The sequence below is a fragment of the Hyla sarda genome, chromosome 3 (genome assembly GCF_029499605.1).
Source record: "Hyla sarda isolate aHylSar1 chromosome 3, aHylSar1.hap1, whole genome shotgun sequence".
Taxonomy (NCBI): domain Eukaryota; kingdom Metazoa; phylum Chordata; class Amphibia; order Anura; family Hylidae; genus Hyla; species Hyla sarda.
Genome location: NC_079191.1, coordinates 226,567,582 through 226,589,111, shown reverse-complemented (window position 1 = coordinate 226,589,111; position 21,530 = coordinate 226,567,582). Strand labels below are relative to the sequence as shown.

The window sequence follows — 21,530 nt, the reverse complement described above, 5'->3', positions numbered from 1 at the left end:
GGATTTGTCATATCTAGTCATTTTTAAGTAATATTTTGCAGAACTTTATTCAGCTGGTTTCACCAGACACAGACTAAAGCTGGGTTCACATATGTCTGATGTCCGGCTCAGTGAACCCAGCCTGAGGGTACGTTCACACGAGCGGATTTTCGCAGCGTATTTAGCTGCGGATCCGGTGGTGAAGGCCCCGCTCTATGCTGTCTTTACATGTGCCTGCTCATAGCAGACACACTGCGATGTGCGAGTCGCAGTATACTCGCACATCGCGGGAGCTTACGCCAAGCACATCGCTGCAGTGCATCTGCTAGTCGCGGCGTATTGCCGCTACGAGCAGGCACATGTAAAGACAGCATAGAGCGGGGCCTTCACCAGCGGATCCGCAGCATAAAATACACTGTATATCCACTCATGTGAACGTACCCTAAAACTCGACACAACTGATGACAACGTGCAATAGTCGGTTAGCATCCGGCATCCAGATAAATGTGAACTGTTCCATTCAAATTATTGGGATTAGTTCTTTCATCAGTTTCCCTACTATGCTTTTTCTACAGTGCTAGAGGGAAGCGCCACCAGACAACGGACAAATGTCCTGGTCACCCAGCTTGCCACTAGGGTTGCCACCTGGTCAGCCGGTATTTTGGCCACCCTGCCTGTATTTTTCCGACAAATCCTCCAACTTCTGGAATGTTGCACCATATACTATACCAGTGTTTTCCAACCAGAGCACCTCCAGCTGTTGCAAAACTACAACTCCCAGCATGCCCAGACAGCCGTTGGCTGTCCGGGCATGCTGGGAGTTGTAGTTTTGCAACAGCTGGAGGCACCCTGGTTAGAAACACTGGCCAATACTATATACTACTATATAGTCCAACATGCTGGGAGTTGTAGTTTTGCAACAGCTGGAGGCACCCTGGTTAGAAACACTGGCCAATACTATATACTACTATATAGTCCAACATGCTGGGAGTTGTAGTTTTGCAACAGCTGGAGGCACCCTGGTTAGAAACACTGACCAATACTATATACTACTATATAGTCCAACATGCTGGGAGTTGTAGTTTTGCAACAGCTGGAGGCACCCTGGTTAGAAACACTGACCAATACTATATACTACTATATAGTCCAACATGCTGGGAGTTGTAGTTTTCGTTTGGGGCAGCTGCTGAGCCATAGGCTGTATCAGGGTATGCTGGGAGTTGTAGTTAGTAACTAACCACAACTACTGAATTTAATTTAAAAAAAAAGAGATCAAAAAGTCACATCAAAACAAAAATGGTACTGTTAAAAACTACAGAATGGGGCGCCAAAAATTAGCCTCATACATCCCCATATAAAGAGAAATAAAAAAGCTATAGGGGTCAGAATAGGACAAAATTTCCCGCACATGTGTATCCTGTGATGTCACACATATATAATTATTTATGCAAATTAAGCTTTTACCAGTTTTGTACTTCTGGCAACACAGCCATGAATCAGGTAGCTCAGGATGAACAGTTTAGCCTAGACCTACAGCTTAATACATCTTCTTGAATCCTAAACTGTAAGGGGGATATTTATCAAAACCTGTGCTGAGAAAGAGTGGTGAAGTTGCCCATAGCAACCAATCAGAGCGCGTCTTTCATTTTCCACAGGCCTCTTTAAAAATGAAAGAAGCGCTCTGATTGGTTTCTATAGACAACTGTACTACCCTTATTCTACACGGGTTTTGATAAATCTCCCCTTAGTAGTCCAGTCGTTCTGCTTATTCAGTGCAGCGCGGAAGAAAACCTCTGGTGACATATTGGTTCCTAGACGCTGCAGTTTCCGTCCGGGCAGAGTTGCAGGTTGCACGCCGGCTCTCTTCCTGGATTTATCGCTGGAGGTCTTCGTATTTTGTAGTCGGCAGAAAACGGCGGCTGACCCGCAGTGACGTCACGACCGTCGCTCTCCGCTTAGGTGTTTTCTCCCGGTTTTAGCGTTCATGGCGGGGAACTTCTGGCAGAGCTCTCACTAGTAAGTGCCGCAAGTTCTAGTCGGAGAGGTCGGGCCTCCTTTGTGAACAGGGTCCTAATGGTAAATGCTGTGTAAGGGGCAGCCTCTATTCCTGGGATTATGGGGGCCATAGACTGGAGGCTGCAGCCTGCTGTATCCTGTGTGTACGTTCAGCCGTGCAGAAGTGGTTCCCAAGCAGTGTGCCTCCAGCTGTTGCAAAACTACAACTTCCAGCATGCCTTTTTTTTTTTTTTTTTTTTTACATTTTAATGCAATACATATTCGTACTAATTTTCTGACATTAATACATTTTGTGCTTTTCGTTTTTTCTAGTTTGCAATGGATATTGGATAAACAAGATTTATTAAAGGAACGACAAAAAGACTTAAAATTCTTAGCCGAGGAAGAGTATTGGAAGCTACAGATATTTTTCACAAATGGTAAACAGTGTGAACTTTTATATATATATATATATATATATATATATATATATATATAATATATATTTTTTTTTTTTAACTATGGCATGCTTATAAAAATAAGTGGTGTAGAAATTTAAAGGAAATCTGTCATCAACATCACCCGCACTAAGCCTGTTACACAGGTTTGTAGTGCAGGTGATGCTGATTAAAACGCTATGTACCTTATTAAAAACCGAGCAGTGGATGTTTAGAAATCTTTATATTTACTTAGCTGTCAATCACAGGCTTGGGGCTCAGTTACGTCAGCGGGACTCGGGACTCGGCCGGCCATTGATGTAAAGTTTCCTGTGATCTAAAGTTTTTACAAGTGCGCATGCGCGGGTTTACGCTAGCGTTAACCCGCGCATGCACACTTGTAAAAACTTTAGATCTCAGGAAACTTAACATCAATGGCCGGTGATGTAAAGTTTTTTTCCAATCTGTGGAAAACGCCATGCGCATGTGCGAGTTCACGCTATTAGAGTACGCATGCGCAGTAGTTCTAGCGTAGACTCGTGCATGCGTATGGTGTTTTTCACAGATTGGAAAATACCTGTGATGTAAAGTATTTTCCAATCTGAAAAGTGCTATGCGCATGTGCGAGTCTACGCTATTAGCGTAGACCTGTAGTGCTAGCGTAAACCTGCGCATGCGCAGTAATAAATTTAGCTTATTGGAAAATACTTTAGATCATAGGCTTACGTTAATAGCTTATCTCTTAGCGTAGCCGTGGAAATTAGCGTAGCGTAGTTAGTGGGTAGCGTAGTGTAGCCTTAGGCTTACCATAGATTTATATTAGTGTAGTGTACCTAGGTTTTAATTTAGTGTAGTTTAGGATTAATAGGGAAAGGAGGTAGGGTATAGGTTTTGAAGAGACTACAACTCCTAGCATGCCAAGGCATGCTGGGAGTTGTAGTTTAGCTTATATTACACTGAAGGGACCACAACTCTCAGCATGCCCAGACAGCTAAAGGCTTTCCAGGCATGCTGGGAGTTGTAGTTTTACACAGTTATAGAGTAGTTAGCGTAGTGTTAGCGCAATTTTAGTGTAGTTAGTGTAGCGTTCGCGCAATTTTAACGTATTTAGTGTAGCTTAGTGTAGTGTTATTGTAGTTTTAGCGTATTTAGTGTAGTATAGTGCTAGCGCAGTTTTAGCGTATTTTGTGTAGCTTACTGTTAGCGCAGTTTTAGCGTGTGTAGTGTAGTGTAGTGTTAGCGCAGTTTTAACATATTTAGCGTAGCTTACTGTTAGCGCAGTTTTAGCGTGTGTAGTGTAGTGTTAGCGCAGTTTTAGCGTAGCTTACTGTTAGCGCAGTTTTAGCGTAGCTTAGTGTTAGCGCAGGTTTAGCATATTTAGCGTAGCTTAGTGTTAGCGCAGGTTTAGCATATTTAGCGTAGCTTAGTGTTAGCGCAGGTTTAGCATATTTAGCGTAGCTTAGTGTTAGCGCAGGTTTAGCATATTTAGCGTAGCTAAGTGTTAGCGCAGGTTTAGCGTATTTAGCGTAGCTTAGTGTTAGTGCAGGTTTAGCGTATTTAGCGTAGCGTAGTGTTAGTGCAGTTTTAGCGTAGCTTAGTGTTATCGCAGTTTTAGCGTATTTAGCGTAGCTTAGTGTTAGCGCAGATTTAGCGTAGCTTAGTGTTGGCGCAGTTTTAGCGTATTTAGCGTAGCTTACTGTTAGCGCAGTTTTAGCGTATGTAGTGTAGTGTTAGCGCAGTTTTAGCGTATGTAGTGTAGTGTTAGCGCAGTTTTAGCATATTTAGCGTAGCTTACTGTTAGCGCAGTTTTAGCGTATGTAGTGTAGTGTTAGCGCAGTTTTAGCGTATCTTAGTGTTAGCGCAGTTTTAGCGTAGCTTACTGTTAGCGCAGTTTTAGCGTAGCTTAGTGTTAGCGCAGGTTTAGCATATTTAGCGTAGCTTAGTGTTAGCGCAGGTTTAGCGTATTTAGCGTAGCGTAGCGTAGTGTTAGTGCAGTTTTAGCGTAGCTTAGTGTTAGCGCAGTTTTAGCGTATTTAGCATAGCTTAGTGTTAGCGCATTTAGCGTAGCTTACTGTTAGTGCAGTTTTAGCGTAGCTTAGTGTTAGCACAGGTTTAGCATATTTAGCATAGTGTAGTGTTAGCGCAGTTTTAGCGTGTGTAGTGTTAACGCAGTTTTAGCGTAGCTTACCGTTAGCGCAGTTTTAGCGTATTTAGCATCGCTTACTGTTAGCGCAGTTTTAGCGTATTTAGCATAGCTTACTGTTAGCGCAGTTTTAGCGTATTTAGCGTAGCTTAGTGTTAGCACAGGTTTAGCATATTTAGCATATTGTAGTTAGTGCAGTTTTAGCGTGTGTAGTGTAGTGTTAGCGCAGTTTTAGCATATTTAGCGTAGCTTACTGTTAGCGCAGTTTTAGCGTATTTAGCATAGCTTACTGTTAGCGCAGTTTTAGCGTATTTAGCGTAGCTTAGTGTTAGCACAGGTTTAGCATATTGTAGTTAGTGCAGTTTTAGCGTGTGTAGTGTAGTGTTAGCGCAGTTTTAGCATATTTAGCGTAGCTTACTGTTAGCGCAGTTTTAGCGTATGTAGTGTAGTGTTAGAGCAGTTTTAGCGTATCTTAGTGTTAGCGCAGTTTTAGCGTAGCTTACTGTTAGCGCAGTTTTAGCGCAGTTTTAGCGTTAGCGCAGGTTTAGCATATTTAGCGTAGCTTAGTGTTAGCGCAGGTTTAGCATATTTAGCGTAGCTTAGTGTTAGCGCAGGTTTAGCGTATTTAGCGTAGCTTAGTGTTAGCGCAGGTTTAGCGTATTTAGCGTAGCGTAGTGTTAGTGCAGTTTTAGCGTAGCTTAGTGTTAGTGCAGTTTTAGCGTATTTAGCATAGCTTAGTGTTAGCGCAGTTTTAGCGTATTTAGCGTAGCTTACTGTTAGCGCAGTTTTAGCGTAGCTTAGTGTTAGCACAGGTTTAGCATATTTAGCATAGTGTAGTGTTAGTGTAGTGTTAACGCAGTTTTAGCGTATTTAGCGTAGCTTACTGTTAGCGCAGTTTTAGCGTATTTAGCATTGCTTACTGTTAGCGCAGTTTTAGCATATTTAGCGTAGCTTACTGTTAGCGCAGTTTTAGCGTATTTAGCGTAGCTTAGTGTTAGCACAGGTTTAGCATATTTAGCATATTGTAGTGTTAGCGCAGTTTTAGCGTGTGTAGTGTAGTATTAGCGCAGTTTTAGCGTGTGTAGTGTAGTGTTAACGCAGTTTTAGCGTATTTAGCGTAGCTTACTGTTAGCGCCGTTTTAGCGTAGCTTAGTGTTAGCGCAGGTTTTGCGTATTTAGCGTAGCGTAGTGTTAGTGCAGTTTTAGCATAGCTTAGTGTAAGCGCAGTTTTAGCGTATTTAGTGTAGCTTAGTTTTAGCGTAGCTTAGTGTTAGCGTGTATTTAGCGTAGCTTAGTGTTAGCATAGCGTACGCTAATAGCGTGAATTCGCACATGCGCATGGCGTTTTCCACAAATTGGAAAAAACTTTACATCACCGGCCGAGTCCCGCTTCCGAGTTTACGCTAGCGTTAACCCACGCATGCGCACTTGTAAAAACTTTAGATCACAGGAAACTTTACATCAATGGCCGGCCGAGTCCCGCTTCCAAGTCCCGCTGACGTAACTGAGCCCCAAGCCTGTGATTGACAGGTAAGTAAATATAAAGATTTCAAAACGTCCACTGCTCGGTTTTTAATAAGGTACATAGCGTTTTAATCAGCATCACCCGCACTACAAACCTGTGTAACAGGCTTAGTGCGGGTGATGCTGATGACAGATTTCCTTTAAAGCCGTTCCGTAAACAAGGACAGGGGGTGGGGGAGGGGCCATCAATCTCAAGATAGGTGCAGTTTCGAAAGGTAGGACTCTATTAGCATCTATTAGACATCTGTGGCATATCCTCTGGATGTGCCATAGATGTCCTATATGAGTATACCCCCTAGGACATTGTTTTTCTTGTCTGCCCGGTAGTAAGGAGCTAGGCTTCCTTACACAGGCTGGTCCTTCTTTCCAAGGGTGGCATTATTTCACTGTTCGGACACTGTTCCTGTCCTGCTGTATGCCCATATGACCTTGTCCCTTCTTCACTGAGTCAAAATAAACAAAAACACTGCAGTCTTCTGAACTCTGTGGGTGATCCCAGGCAGTGATGATGCTTGTCCTCACTACTGTAAACTTCCTGTCCCTTAGTTGCCAGGTTGCCAGCAGCAGCCAATCAGCTGCTGTCTCCTCTGTTCACCTTGGCAGTAGCTACAGAGAAGAGTGAAGTATAGAAGCTCAATACACACATCTCAGCCGTACACACTCAGTCCTGATACACAGCTCAGCCATATACACTCACCCCTGCTACACAGCTCAGCCATATACACACTCACCCCTGCTACACAGCTCAGCCGTACACACTCAGTCCTGATACACAGCTCAGCCATATACACTCACCCCTGCTACACAGCTCAGCCATATACACACTCACCCCTGCTACACAGCTCAGCCATATACACACTCACCCCTGCTACACAGCTCAGCCATATACACACTCACCCCTGCTACACAGCTCAGCCACATACACACTCACCCCTGCTACACAGCTCAGCCACATACACACTCACCCCTGCTACACAGCTCAGCCACATACACACTCACCCCTGCTACACAGCTCAGCCACATACACACTCACCCCTGCTACACAGCTCAGCCACATACACACTCACCCCTGCTACACAGCTCAGCCACATACACACTCACCCCTGCTACACAGCTCAGCCACATACACACTCACCCCTGCTACACAGCTCAGCCACATACACACTCACCCCTGCTACACAGCTCAGCCACATACACACTCACCCCTGCTACACAGCTCAGCCACATACACACTCACCCCCTGCTACACAGCTCAGCCACATACACACTCACCCCCTGCTACACAGCTCAGCCACATACACACTCACCCCCTGCTACACAGCTCAGCCACATACACACTCACCCCCTGCTACACAGCTCAGCCACATACACACTCACCCCCTGCTACACAGCTCAGCCACATACACACTCACCCCTGCTACACAGCTCAGCCACATACACACTCACCCCTGCTACACAGCTCAGCCACATACACACTCACCCCTGCTACAAGTCTCTACTACAGACAAGGGTGCAGTGCTCTGCACATACCCCCACCTGTATGGGAATGTACATATACACACACACACTGCTATACACATGGGGGGGTGTATGTGCTGACTGCAGAGCATTGCACCTTAGGGTCTTCTACAGACCCTAAGCTATAACAAAAAGTAAAGTGTAAAAAAAACTTTTTTTTAACCCCCTCCCTAATAAAAGCTTGAATCCCCCCAATCCTATTTTTTAACTAAAATAATGTGTAAAAAAAACAAACTAAAATAGTAAAGTGACCCCCCCCCCCCCCCCCGACCTACGATGGCCCCGACATACGATAATTTCAACATGCGATGGCCTCTCAGAGGCCATCGCATGTTGAAGGCAGCATCAACATACGATGCTTTTGTATGTCGTGGCCATCGCATAAACGGCTATCCGGCAGTACTGACTGCTTCAGCTGCCACCGGATAGCCGTTTACGGTGCTCCGGTGATGGTCTCCTACCTGTCCTTGGGGCTCCGGAGCGTCCTCTTCACGATCCCCTCCATCGCCGGCGCTCTCCTTCGTCGTCATTACGTCGTGCGCACGCCGTCCCGTCATCCAATAGGAGCCGCGTGCGTGCGTAGCTACGTGATAACTGCAGCGGAGAGCGAGGATCCCGGGGAAGCAGAGACGTCCGGAGCGTCGGGGACGCGGCGTCAGTGGTGGAGGGCGACATCCAGGGCAGCGGTGACGATCCGGAGCGGCAGGGACAGGTGGGTACAGCTTCCTATACTTTACATTGCACGGATACCTCAACATACGATGACTTCAACAAAAGATGGTTCATTTGGAATGGATTACGATCATATGTTGAGGGACCACTGTATTTGTATCGCCGCGGGCGTAAATGTCTGAACTATTAAAAAATAATGTTAAAGGGTACCTCTCATCAAATTAACTTTTGATATATTTTAGATTAATGAATGTTGAATAACTTTCCAATAGCATGTTAATGAAAAATATGCTTCTTTCTATTGTATTTTTCCCGATCAGTCCTGTCAGCAAGCATTTCTGACTCATGCTGGAGTCCTAAACACTCAGAGCTGCCAGCCTGCTTTGTTCACAGCCAGACAGGTTGTGAACAAAGCAGGCTGGCAGCTCTGAGTGTTCTCCTTTGTGAACAAAGCAGACTGGCAGCTCGTAGTGTTTAGGACTCCAGCATGAGTCTGAAATGCTTGCTGTCAGGACTGGTAGGGAGACCCCTAGTGGTCATTTCTTCAAAGTGGAAAATTAAATAGAAAGAAGCATATTTTTTAATAACGTGCAATTGGAAAGTTATTCTGCATACATTAATCTATAATATATCAAAAGTTTTTTTGATGAGAGGTACCCTTTAATTAAATTGCATGGTCGTTGCTGTACACGTCCAAAATTGCGTATTTTTGGTCACTTAATATGCCATAAAAAATAAAAAGCGATCAAAAAGCAGAGCATTGCATCGGTCAGTGAACCAGGGCCAGAGTCTGCACAGTCACTGCTATTCACATCTGTACATACACTAGAGTGCAATGCTCTGCACATATACCCCTCCATGTATAATAGTGTGTGTACTACAGGGAGTATGTGCAGATCATTGCACCCTAGTGTCTGTACATTTCTATGTTAGCTGGAGCGGGCGGGATTGGTCATCGAGAGCGGGATTGGAAATCCAGTCCAGCGCAGTGCTCTAACACACAGCTCAGCCATAAACACACTCACCCCTGCTACACACAGCTCAGCCAAATACACACTCTCATCTCTACTACACACCTATCCCAGCCATACACACTCAGCTCTGCTACACACAGCTCTGTAATACACACTCAGTTCTACTACACACACCTCAGCTATACACACTCAGCTTTACTACACACATCTTAAAGCCATACAGACTCAGCACTGCTACACAGAGCTCAGCCATATGTTGTGCACACCCACAGCTTTAGCACATTGCTCATATCCTTCCCTCACCTCCACCATGTATTTACCAGTTATGAAGAGAGGCTGCAGGGTTGTCTGTGTAAGTGACAGACACTGCTGACAGCCTCTGCCTCTCGGTCTGCTCTCCCCTCTGTCAGTGAAAACATGGCTGCTACCTTCACACTGTCCTGTGCTCTGCACAGTGATTGGCATACAGCACAGTGCTAAGCCCATCCCCACTTCCTGTGTTCCGACTGTACAGCACTGTTGCCACAGTCGGTTAGGACATAAAGACAGTTGGACAACAGCAATGTACATGGTAGTAAACAGAACTTTTTCCCATAAATTTGGTATTTAATTCAAACAAATTGCAATCTATTAAAAAATAAAAAGTAGTTTATGGTGGCAGTGCCCATTTAATCTACAGCTTTTTTTTCTGTAGACCGGAAGTCACTGCTGTCTGTGTATTTCTGAGACTTGATCTAGCATCTTATACAAAGGCAGCAGTGGCCCCTGGTCTACAGCATTCAAGCTGTAGATTACGGTGTGTCATGGACCAGGTCACATAGGCCTAGAGTGGGGACGGAACAGAAAAATAACACTACCGTGTGAAAGACCAGCCTGCATGCCAACCTTTAGCTGTAATACCCTGACGTTACATTAAGAAGCATATTCCGATGACAGAGCCACTTATTGTTAACTTATAGTAATGGATTTCTTAATTAAAGATCTAGTTTGCGCAGTACAAAAGATTTATTTTGTGAGACCAGTGCCTACCATTTCAGCAGCAACCTTTATTTATGGATTAGAGAAAGATCCATCTTTTCAGATGTGACGATTTCATCCAAGGCTTATTGATAAGAACTACCTTTGTACTTAAAGGGGTACTCCGCCCCTAGACAGCTTATACCCTATCCAAAGGATAGGGGATAAGATGTCTGGTGGCAGGGGTCCCACCGCTGGGGACCCCTGCAATCTCGCTGCTGCACTCGGCGTTTGTTTACTGTGCAGCGCCGAAGGCTTGTGTCATCACGGCCACCCCCCCCTCAATGCAAGTCTATGGGAGGGGGGCCTGAAGGCCATCACACCCCCTCCCACAGACTCGCATTGAGAGGGCGACCGTGACGTCACGAGCCTCCAACCCGCATCGCCAGTCATCCGGCATGGAGCGAAGTTCGCTCCGTGCACCGGATGTCTGGGGTGCCAGAGCTGAGATTGCGGGGGTCAGACATCTTATCCCCTATCCTTTGGATAAGGGATAAGATGTCTAGGGGCGGAGTACCCCTTTAAGTTAGGGAAGGACCTGAATAGTGAGAATGCAATCTTTTAACAAGTGGATGGATTCTTTGATCTGGTGTGTATGGTATAAAGTGCCATCAGCTGTTATAAAATAGACAGCATTGTCTCGATCTAATTATATTTATCCATAGATATTATTTTTTTTAATTATATAGATTAACATATGATATCCCTTTTTATCATTTTGGTTATTATGCCCCACCCCCATCTTTTACACTAATCATTCTCTCTCAATTTGCTTATAAAATCTGCCTTGAGATGAGACTGACTTTAAACTTGCTGGAGATTAACTTGCATGCTGTGGATAATTTGTGGAGATCAGTGAGGGGGGATAATGGAGGAGGTGCAGAGATAGCTGAGCTCAGGGAAAAACATTTAGGATGGGGTCTGCAGAGGAGGAAATGGAATACAATCTATATTAATGGCATGGGCTATACATGTACTCAACATCTTATTTTGCAGTCACCTCAAATGACAGGTATGTTTTACATTTATTGAGTTATTTATATTGTATGTTAATGTAATGTTTGGCTTTTTTTTTTCTAAAGTTATATAGAACTGGTTAGTTTTTTCATATTCATGTACATTTATTGAAAAATCTGTGAAAAGATGCACTGTAATGTGAATGTAACATTCACTGTGTACTTTGCTGTGTACTCACCGTAAAATCTCTTTCTTGTAGCCTTCATTGGGAGACACCTATACTGATGGGTATATGCTCTTACCACTAGGAGGTGCTGACACTGGGAAAAAGTGGTCTCCTCCCTGGCAGGATATACCCGCCCACTGGAAGTGCGGTAATCAGTTTTGTCACAAAGCAGTAGGAGAAGCCAATAAAGAAATATGTCCGAAGGGATTGAACCCAAATATCCCGCCTAGGTGCAGGCGTTGTCGGGTGGGGTTGGGTACGGTCTTCAACATATTTTGGTCTTGCCCTCTGATAGTTCCTTATTGGGAAGTGGTGGAGAAGCTAGTGGCGAATGTTCTTGGAATTGGGTTCCCTTAGACCTTCTCATATATTTACAGTTTCTCCCCTGTAGGTTGCTAGCCAAGTGCCCCTTTAAGTTGTTTATGCACATTGTCTTGGCGGTGAAGACTCTCATTGCAAAATGTTGGAAGCGCACTCTGTCTTCCCTTACAGCCTCCCTTAATAATACCCTACCTGTGTTTTTGTCTGTGTAAGAACCCTGGAATAGCTTTGTAGACAGGCAACCCCCTTAGCTTCCCCCTTCCTTGTGTTGGGGGACTTAACCATCTCCCCCCTTGTTTTCTCCCTCTCTTGGTCTCCTTGTCTTTTGTGTTTGTGGAGTCCTTGTCCTTGTCTGTTTTGTCCTGTTGGGATTTCCTTCCCTTCTTTACCTTTTTATTTTTTTATTGGAGCGTTCTTCTGACGAGATACTGAGAGTAGCCTCCCTGGGTTTACTCTGGGCTCTTATGGTTGCCTAAGCACTGTCTTGTTTAACGATACCCAAATCTTTGATCTGTTATGGACCTCTTGTATCTCACTGATTTTTCATGGAGTGATTCTGTTTTTGTATTGTTAACTTTTGAAAACTTTAATAAAAATTTACAGTTAAAAAAGAAATATGTCCGAAGGACCCTAGAAAAGAATCCCGGATGAAAACCCAATAACCGGAAAAGATTATCCGGACAAAAAAGAAATGGGTGGGTGCGGTGTCCTCCAATGAAGGCTACGAGAGAGAGATTTTATGCTGAGTACAAAAAAAATCTCCTTTTCTGGGTCGCTCTTCATTGGGGGACACCTATACTGATGGGACGTACCAAAGCAGTCCCCTAGGGCAGGAAAATACAACCAACAGCAAAAGGGGAATCAGTCCAGAGACTGAACCCACTCGACTGTAAGGCCTGCGGAAGAGAACCTCGGGCAGAGACAACCGATGCGTGCAAACTGAGCTCTCGGGGGGAACCCCCGTCCATGGAGAAGGACTAGGACGCCAAGGAAGAGATCGTCCTATGTAGAGACTCTAAAGCTACAGTCCAGAAAGAGGGACAAGAAAAGGTTGACTAGGAAGCCAGATGGGCCGGAACCATACCGGGAGGAGGTAGGAAACCACTCCAAGTAACACAGAACCAGACAGAGGGCTAACCTTGCTGGAAACAAAAATGGAAAAAGGCACAAACAAGAGAACCCCTGGCGGAAAAAACACCAGGGAAAGCAGCGTACACCTGAGCAGAAGGAGAGTAGGGAAGGTGGAGACCAGAAAAACACTGGAAAAAAGAAAGAAGGATGGAGACTGGCTTCGGAGAGGCCTGGTGCAGAAAATCGATGACAAGAACAGCTGCAAACCAAAAAGCCTCATGCCAAGGGCCCGCCTCGAGCACCCGGGAGGTGAAATAAGCTCGAATAGAGTAACCCGGATGACCGGAACGCCCACCGCCCCGGGAGTATATTGACCCACGAAACACCCAAAACACCAGAGCGTCTGACATGAGAACTGGAGGTACACGGGTCACCTGGAAGATGTATACCTTTAGAGTAAGTAAACCCAACGTCAGCGACAAACTTCTACGTCTAGACAAGAAGTGCGGCACAGGAAGACCGCCCCACAAACGGGACCGCAGAGAAATCTGGGCAGGAGAGCTAACCTGCCTAAGACCACAACCATCACTAAGGCCCAAAGAGCCAGAAGCGCCGACCTAGAAAAGAAGACATGCCAAAACATACTAGGATAGTGTCCAAGACACTGAGACTAACCAGACATGAACCCCAGCGGTTTGAGCGGACCGAAGCAACATCCCATCAGGACGGGAACGGAGGGGGAAACAAAAGGGAAGGTTACACGTGAAGACTGTAGTGTCAGTGTAGCGCAACTGACACTGACAAGGAAGGAGGAACAAACCCCTCCAGGGAAATAGCACCGAGGGAGGAGGAGAGCAATGGCAGGACCCAAACAACAGATGGTACTAGACCGGCTGTCGACGAGCCATACATGAGTGCAGGTTATGGCCATGGCTGCATCATACCAGGCTAGCAGGGCGAGCAGGGGCAAGTGGGAGACCCGGACCCAGGGTACATCCTCCAGGCGCTGGCCGTTGGCGTTAAGGGGATGACGGCCCATACTCTTATGTTCCCTGCCCCTCCGTCGCATATGGGGGAACAGGTAGCGCCATGCTCCTGAACCCCCCACCTGTAAAAGGGAAACAAAAAGGAGATTAAAAAACCTAACTTAACATCCCTTACTAGAAAATAATAAAAAAAATACATGGTCTGGGGAGCTCCCAGACCTGTGTCTTGTCTCCTACTGACACTAGCTAAAACTGATTACCTCACTTCCAGTAGGCGGGTATATTATCCTGCCAGGGAGGAGCCGACTTTTTTCCTAGTGGCAAGAGCATATACCTATCAGTATAGGTGTCCCCCAATGAAGAGCCACCGAGAAACAGACATTTTTAAAACAAACATACTTAATTTTTATATGCTTATATGTTACCTATTTACAGTCATTCAAGCATTAGGAGAACACCTTAAATTACGACAGCAAGTTATAGCCACAGCCACTGTTTACTTTAAAAGGTTCTATGCACGGTAAGTAGAGCTGTTCTATTTTCTGCACTTATGTCATTTGTTTGCTTTGTATTATGTGTTTTAGTTTTTTATTGCATAGCTGCATATAATCTTGCCTTGAAGGGGTATTCTGGCCAAAGACATCTTATCCCCTATTCAAAGGATAGGGGATAAGATGTCTTATCACGGGGACCCCCTGTGATCTCTGTGCAGCACCTGCATTCTATATGCGGGGCTGCTGCTCCAGTCTCAGAAACCTCTGTGTTTTCGGAACTGGAGACGTGCTGTCACGCCACACCCCTTTGTGACATCACTCCATGCCCCCTCCATTCGTGGGAGAGGTGTGGCGGCCGGGTGCTGCACAGACATCTTATCCCTTATCCTATTTTTGGCAGGAATACCCCTTTAACCCCATGAGTACTGGACCATTTATCATTTTTGCACTTTAGTTTTTTTCCTCCCCTTCTAAAAATCATGACTCTTTAAATTTGCCACCTACACTGCAATGGCAGTGATCAGTGTATTGTAACAATGTACTGCATGTTATAGTCGCCTATGGGGGTTATAACACTGCAACAAAAGAAAAGTTAATAAAGATAATTTAACCCCTTCCCTAATAAAAGTTTGAATCACCCCCCTTTTCCCAATAAAAAAATTTATAAAACTAAACGTGGTATCGCCGCGTGCGTAAATGTCCGAACTATGAAAAGATAGTTAATTAACCGCACGGTCAATGGCGTACGTGCAAAAAAATTCCAAAGTCCAAAATAGTGTATTTTCGGTTACTTTTTATATCATGAAAAAATGAATAAAAAGCGATCAAAATGTCAGATGAAAACAAAAATGGTATCGATAAAAACTTCAGATCACGGTGCAAATAATGAGTCCTCATACCGCCCTGTACGTGGAAAAATAAAAAAGTTACAGGGGTCAGAAGATGACAATTTTAAACGTATACATTTTCTTGCATGTAGTTATGATTTTTTTAGTAATACAAAATCAAACCTATATAAGTAGGATATCATTTTAACCGTATGGACCTACAGAATAAAGATAATGTGTCATTTTTACCGAAAAATTTACTGCGTAGAAACGGAAGCCCCCAAAATTTACTAAATGGTGCTTTTTTTCTTCCATTTTGTCGCACAATTATTGTTTGTTTTTCCGTTTCGCCGTAGATTTTGGGGTAAAATGACTGATGTCATTACAAAGTAGAATTGGTGGCGCAAAAAATAAGCCATCATGTGGATTTTTAGATGCAAAATTGAAAGTGTTATTATTTTTAGGTGATGAGGAAAAAACGAAAATGCAAAAACTGAAAAACCCTCCGTTCTTAAAGGGTTAATGATCCTGTATGGCGAACGGCATAAACGTAAAAATTTCAACTTTTGTCACATCAAACTGCAAAAAATGTAATAAAAAGCGATCAAAAAGTCACATTCGCAAATGTGGTACCAAAACAAACTAAAGATCATGGCGCAAAAAATGAGCCCTCACATATCCCTGAATACGGAAAAATAAGAAAGGTGGTCACAATAGGGCAATTTTAAACATGCATACTGATTTTTGTAAAAAAATAAAGATTTTTAAACAGCAGTGCAATAATAGAAATGTATGTAACCATGGGTTACCCAAAGATTAAAGAAAACATGTAATTTTTACTGCAAAGTCTACAGCGTGAAAACAAGCCCCCCCCCAAACTTGCAAAATTATGATTTTTCTTTAAAATTTCCTTACATAAAAAAGATTTTTTGGGTTTACCATACATTTAAGGGTAAAATGGGTCTCAGAATGGAAATATAAACGAAATATATACGAAAACGCAAAAAAATAATTGGCTGTGTCCTTAAGGTCAAAATGGGCTGTGTCCTTAAGGGGTTAAGGAAACCATCCACATTTTTGGAAGATCTTGATCATTGCCTTATACTCATTTCTTTCTGCATCTATCCTATCGCCAATAGTTGTTTAGTCGTGTCTCTGATTTTTCCTTTATTTCTCTTAGGTATTCTTTAAAAAGTATAGACCCTGTATTAATGGCACCAACTTGTGTCTTTTTGGCATCCAAAGTAGAGGTAAGGCAAGAACAGTAACAGTTAGCATATTCTAAAGCTCAGGGGATGTTATTGTGTTCGGCCTATTAATGCTTTTTTATGCTAATTTTATTTCCGTTTTCAGGAATTTGGTGTTGTTTCAAACACAAGGTTAATCTCTGCTGCTACTTCTGTATGTAAGTATTCAGTGATGATTATCTGGGAAAGAGTTAATAGAGGGTTTGGGACCCCAAAAGCTGCTTAACCCCTTAAGGACCGGGGGGGGGTTCTGTTTTTGCATTTTCGTTTTTTGCTCCTTGCCTTTAAAAAATCATAACTCTTTCAATTTTGCATCTAAAAATCCATATTATGGCTTATTTTTTGCGCCACCAATTCTACTTTGTAATGACGTCAGTCATTGTGCCCAAAAATCTACGGTGAAACGGAAAAAAAATCATTGTGAGACAAAATTGAAACAAAAACGCCATTTTGTAACTTTTGGGGGCTTCCGTTTCTACGTAGTACATTTTTCGGTAAAAATGACACCTGATATTTATTCTGTAGGTCCATACGGTTAAAATGATACCCTACTTATATAGGTTTGATTTTGTTGTACTTCTGGAAAAAATCATAACTTCATGCAGGAAAATTTATACGTTTAAAATTGTCATCTTCTGACCCCTATAACTTTTTTATTTTTCCGTGTATGGGGCGGTATGAGGGCTCATTTTTTGCGCCGTGATCTGAAGTTATTAACGGTACCATTTTTGCATTGATCGGACTTATTGATCGCTTTTTATTCATTTTTAAATGATATAAAAAGTGACCAAAAATGCACTATTTTGGACTTTGGAATTTTTTTGCGCGCACGCCATTGACCGAGCGGTTTAATTAATGATATATTTTTATAATTCGGACATTTCCGCACGCGGCGATACCATATATGTTTATTTTTATTTACGCTGTTTTTTTTTTTTTTTATGGGAAAAGGGGGGTGATTCAAACTTAATAGGGAAGGGGTTAAATGATCTTCACTTTTTTTTTTCCCCTTTTTTTTGCAGTGTTATAGGGACCTATAACACTGCACACACTGATCTTTATCATTGATCACTGGTTTCTCATAAGAAACCAGTGATCGATGATTCTGCCGCATGACTGCTCATGCCTGGATCTCAGGCACTGAGCAGTCATTCGGCGATCGGACAGCGAGGAGGCAGGTAGGGACCCTCCCGCTGTCCTGTAAGCTGTTCGGGATGCCGCGATTTCGCCACGGCTATCCTGAACAGCCCACTGAGCTAGCCGGCATACTTTCGGTTTCACTTTAGACGCGCCGTTCAACTTTGAACGCCGCGTCTAAAGGGTTAATAGCGCGCGGCACAGCGATCAATGCCGCACGCTATTAGCCACGGGTCCCGGCCGTTGTTAGAGGCCGGGCCCGACCCGCTATGACGCGGGGGCCCGCGTTATAGATCGGGAGTGGACACATGACATTCCAGTACGTCATGTGTCCTTAAGGGGTTAAAAGAGATCTCTTTATACTCTGGAGAACCTGGTGAATTTGTGCATTACACGGGCAGTCCATTCATTTCAGTGGAAGCAGTGTAATGCTTCATCAGCTGATCACAGGGCGTCTTCTAGAAAAGTATTTCAAGTGTTGGCAGTATGAGATTCTAACTTTTAGTTTTTTTAGTTATATACCTGTTTCAATATTAAGAAACAAGTGGATTTTTGAGATGTATTTGAGGTGCAGGTGACAAGAACTTAAAAAGGATTTTATGGAGTGAAAGATCAGTGTCTAGCATATCCCTAAGACGGCAAGCTTGCTGCTTGGGTGTTATGGTAGTACCCCACACAAAGGATGGAGATGTCAGGTTTAGGTTTATAAGTAGATAAAGTTCAGACAAAGGGAAGCACTCAGACGGATCCCTCCAAGGAACAGCCCAGGATATAAGCAGCGCACAAGACTTCAAAGGTAAAATGGTTTATTTACCCGGCATGCAACGCGTTTCGCTGGATAACAAGCTTCATCAGGCATGCCTGATGAAGCTGGTTATCCAGCGAAATGTGTTGCATGCCGGCTAAATAAACCATTTTACCTTTTGAAGTCTGCTTATATCCTGGGCTGTTCCTTGGAGGGATCCGTCTGAGAACTAGCGGATTAGGTGGGAATAGACCAAGTGTTTCAGGAGTTTGGAGAGGAAGCGAAGATTAAAGACTGGTCCAGTGATGCTTTTTTCAGTAATGTGGTTATGGCAGAATGTATGATGGAGAGAAAGATACCAGAGGAAATGGAGAGGCTAAAAATTTTAGTTAAAAGGGTATTCCAGGCAAAACCTTTATTTATATATATATATATATATATATATATATATATATATATATATATATATATATATATATATATATAATATATATATATATATCTCTCTATCCTTCCAATAGTTATTAGCTTCTGAAGTTTTCTGTCTAACTGCTCAATGATGATGTCACATCCCGGGAGCTGTGCATGATGGGAGAATATCCCCATAGGAACTGCACAGCTCCCGGGACGTGAGTCATCAGAGAGCAGTTAGACAGAAAACAACAACTCAACTTCAGAAGCTAATAACTATTGGAAGAATTAAGATTTTTTAATAGAAGTAATTTACAAATCTGTTTAACTTTCCGGAGTCAGTTGATGTATAAAAAAAAAGTTTTGGCCTGGAATATCCCTTTAAGTTATTGGTGACAGCGGAGGAGAAAGGCAGAATTAATTTATGCAGTGTCCCAAAACATGGTGACACTCTTTTTAACATTCATGTTTTTAATGTAAACACTAGCTGATAGAATGTGTTTTTTTGTAGGCTTAAATACAATTTTTTTTGTTTACATTTAAAAAAAAAAAAAACTATTCCAAATATGTACATAAAATGGTCTTAACTGACAAATGGGAATTTTCTTAACTGTATCATTTGGACAAACTGTTGACAGGAGCAGAAAGAATGTGGATAAAATAACTAACATTACTTATATAATGTAAATGTAAAATATATAACTTATAAAAAGAATAAAATGCTAAAATTTGCAAGATGTGCACTTATGATTATAAGATTAGCTCGGATAAAGCAAGTTTTATAATAGCACCATTTTTTTCTACATTAAAAAATGAAGTATAATGGAAGAGAATTCTTCAGAGGGTCTAAAGTAATAGCCATTTTAGGCTTAAAAAGTGACTGCCTTCTAGCTTGGATGGTTATCGGTTGAATCTCATGGTGTAAGAGATGGTTGAATACATTGCTGTCACATGTATCGGCATCAATGAAAATGTGTGGGGTTTTCTGTCTCTGGGGTTCACAATATCTTCATTAAAATTAATTCTTGCCATAAACAAATATTTCTTTTTCAGTAAAAACTAGGTTTTCTTATGCATTTCCTAAAGAGTTTCCATATAGGATGAATCATGTAAGTAGATGATCACAATTTCACATTATTTTGTGAACATAGAATTAACCTGATGTATGCCGGTTCACATCCTGATATGAGAATAAGCTTCAGCTAACTCATGTAGTAGAAGTAGATCCCATAACCCTGCTGTAAATAATAAGTGGCTATAAAGCATTTTTTTTTTAAAGAAACATTACACCTCGTTTTAAAGTGCTGGGGCAGTGGCATTATATACGTTTTGTTGATTTTTCTGTTTGATATTTACTAGGGATGTCCCGATACCATTTTTTTTAAAGACAGAGTACCAATACTTTAATTCTAGTACTCACCGATACCAATTCCGAGTACTTTTATTTTAAAGGGAATCTGACAGCAGGGTGACGTGGTTTCTGGTGCTGCTTACCATGCTGATATGTGGTTCCTTGTTGTGTTCAATGGAGGCGGCTGCTGTAGTATGAGCCAAGATTTCTCTCTTCTCCATTGGGCAGAACAGGGAATTTGCATTGGTGGGGAGACCGATGTCTCCGGAGCGATTGCACTGATGTTCACATGGTGAGCAGCAGTAGAAACCGGGTCACCTGAACTATCTACATATAAACTGAAGTTAGTGCAGGTGACTTTGCTGTAAGATTGCCTTTAATAGTAGGGAGTATCCCCTTGTAGGTAGTATAGATATTTGCAGACATTAGTAGCAGCCCCCTGTATTCCTCCCCCCTTGTAGACTGCAGGCCCCACAGCAAGACACCCCCCCCCCCCACCCTCGGTAGTGCCACTGGTAGTTGCTCACCTGTGGCTGTCCTCTTTCGGGTGTTGGCGCTTTGCTTCCCCGTACTCCTGTCCACATCATGGCGTCCTATGGAGGAGCATGTGACATACTAGTCACTCTGCTTCCTCCGTAGCGTTAGGATGGGCACAGTGGAGGAGGTGGAGTGATGTGTGCGTCAAATCCTCCTCCATGGGACGCCATGATGCGGACGGGAGAACGGGGCATTAAGGAGAGGATGGCCGCACTGCAGCAGGTATCTAACATGGTATCGGGGACATTAAAGGGGTACTCCGGTGCTTGCACATCTTATCCCCTATCCTTTGGATAGGGGATAAGATGCCTGATCGCGGGAGTCCCGCAGCTGGGGACGCCCGTGATCATGCACGCGGCCTGATTACAAACGGGCATCTTATCCCCTATCCTTTGATTAGGAGATAAGATGTGTAAGCACCGGAGTACCCCTTTAAACGAGTCCACGATAACATGCAAATGCTGGGTACCGCCCCTGATACTAGTATCGGTATCGGGACATCCCTAATATTTACTATATGAATTTCATTTATTTGCTGTTTAGAGATTACTGTATGATCTGCTTCATGACTGATAATGACAACAATGTTTAAACTTTTCTACATACACTCCTCAACATTGAAATTGTAACATCAAAAAGGAAAAGCTGTAAAGTTATTCAATTCAAGGAAGTAGCTGGTTGCCCCAACATCTGCAAATGTAATATTTTTTTTTTTTTTTTTTTTTTTTTAGCACCTAGCTCCTATCTGTGCTGGGGAGGGGGAATAAAGTCAGTTATAACCATTTGCCACAAACTGAGAGGGACAAAATCATTGCACTGAGAGACCTTGGTGTATCCCTCCATGAGATTGCTGCATGCATAGGCCAAGATGTCAGCACTGTTCAACTTTGTGTGTCCAAGGGGATGCGAGTGAAATTGAACAACATGTTATCAGTCCTAGGGAGTTGAACTATCGGACAAT

At 43.1% G+C, this 21,530-nt stretch overlaps 2 protein-coding genes across 4 annotated transcripts in view; one reads left to right on the top strand and one right to left on the bottom strand.

Annotated features, from left to right (window-relative positions):
- Positions 1-1,554, bottom strand: part of LOC130360711 (desmin-like) — a 62,008-nt gene extending 60,454 nt beyond the window's left edge. For 2 of the 3 annotated variants that reach the window (XM_056563265.1, XM_056563268.1), the window contains exon 1: positions 1,444-1,554. The gene's annotated coding sequence lies outside the window, so the exon portion shown is untranslated. The remainder of the gene's footprint in view (positions 1-1,443) is intronic. The other variant, XM_056563267.1, reaches the window with a different exon arrangement.
- Positions 1,555-1,752: 198 nt separating this feature from the next.
- CCNC (cyclin C) overlaps positions 1,753-21,530 on the top strand; it is a 46,419-nt gene continuing 26,641 nt past the window's right edge. Inside the window, exons 1-6 of the mRNA XM_056566180.1 lie at positions 1,753-1,995; positions 2,308-2,414; positions 14,256-14,340; positions 16,322-16,391; positions 16,495-16,546; positions 19,735-19,790. Coding sequence (XP_056422155.1) covers positions 1,964-1,995; positions 2,308-2,414; positions 14,256-14,340; positions 16,322-16,391; positions 16,495-16,546; positions 19,735-19,790 — 402 coding nt within the window. The 5' untranslated portion in view covers positions 1,753-1,963. The remainder of the gene's footprint in view (positions 1,996-2,307; positions 2,415-14,255; positions 14,341-16,321; positions 16,392-16,494; positions 16,547-19,734; positions 19,791-21,530) is intronic.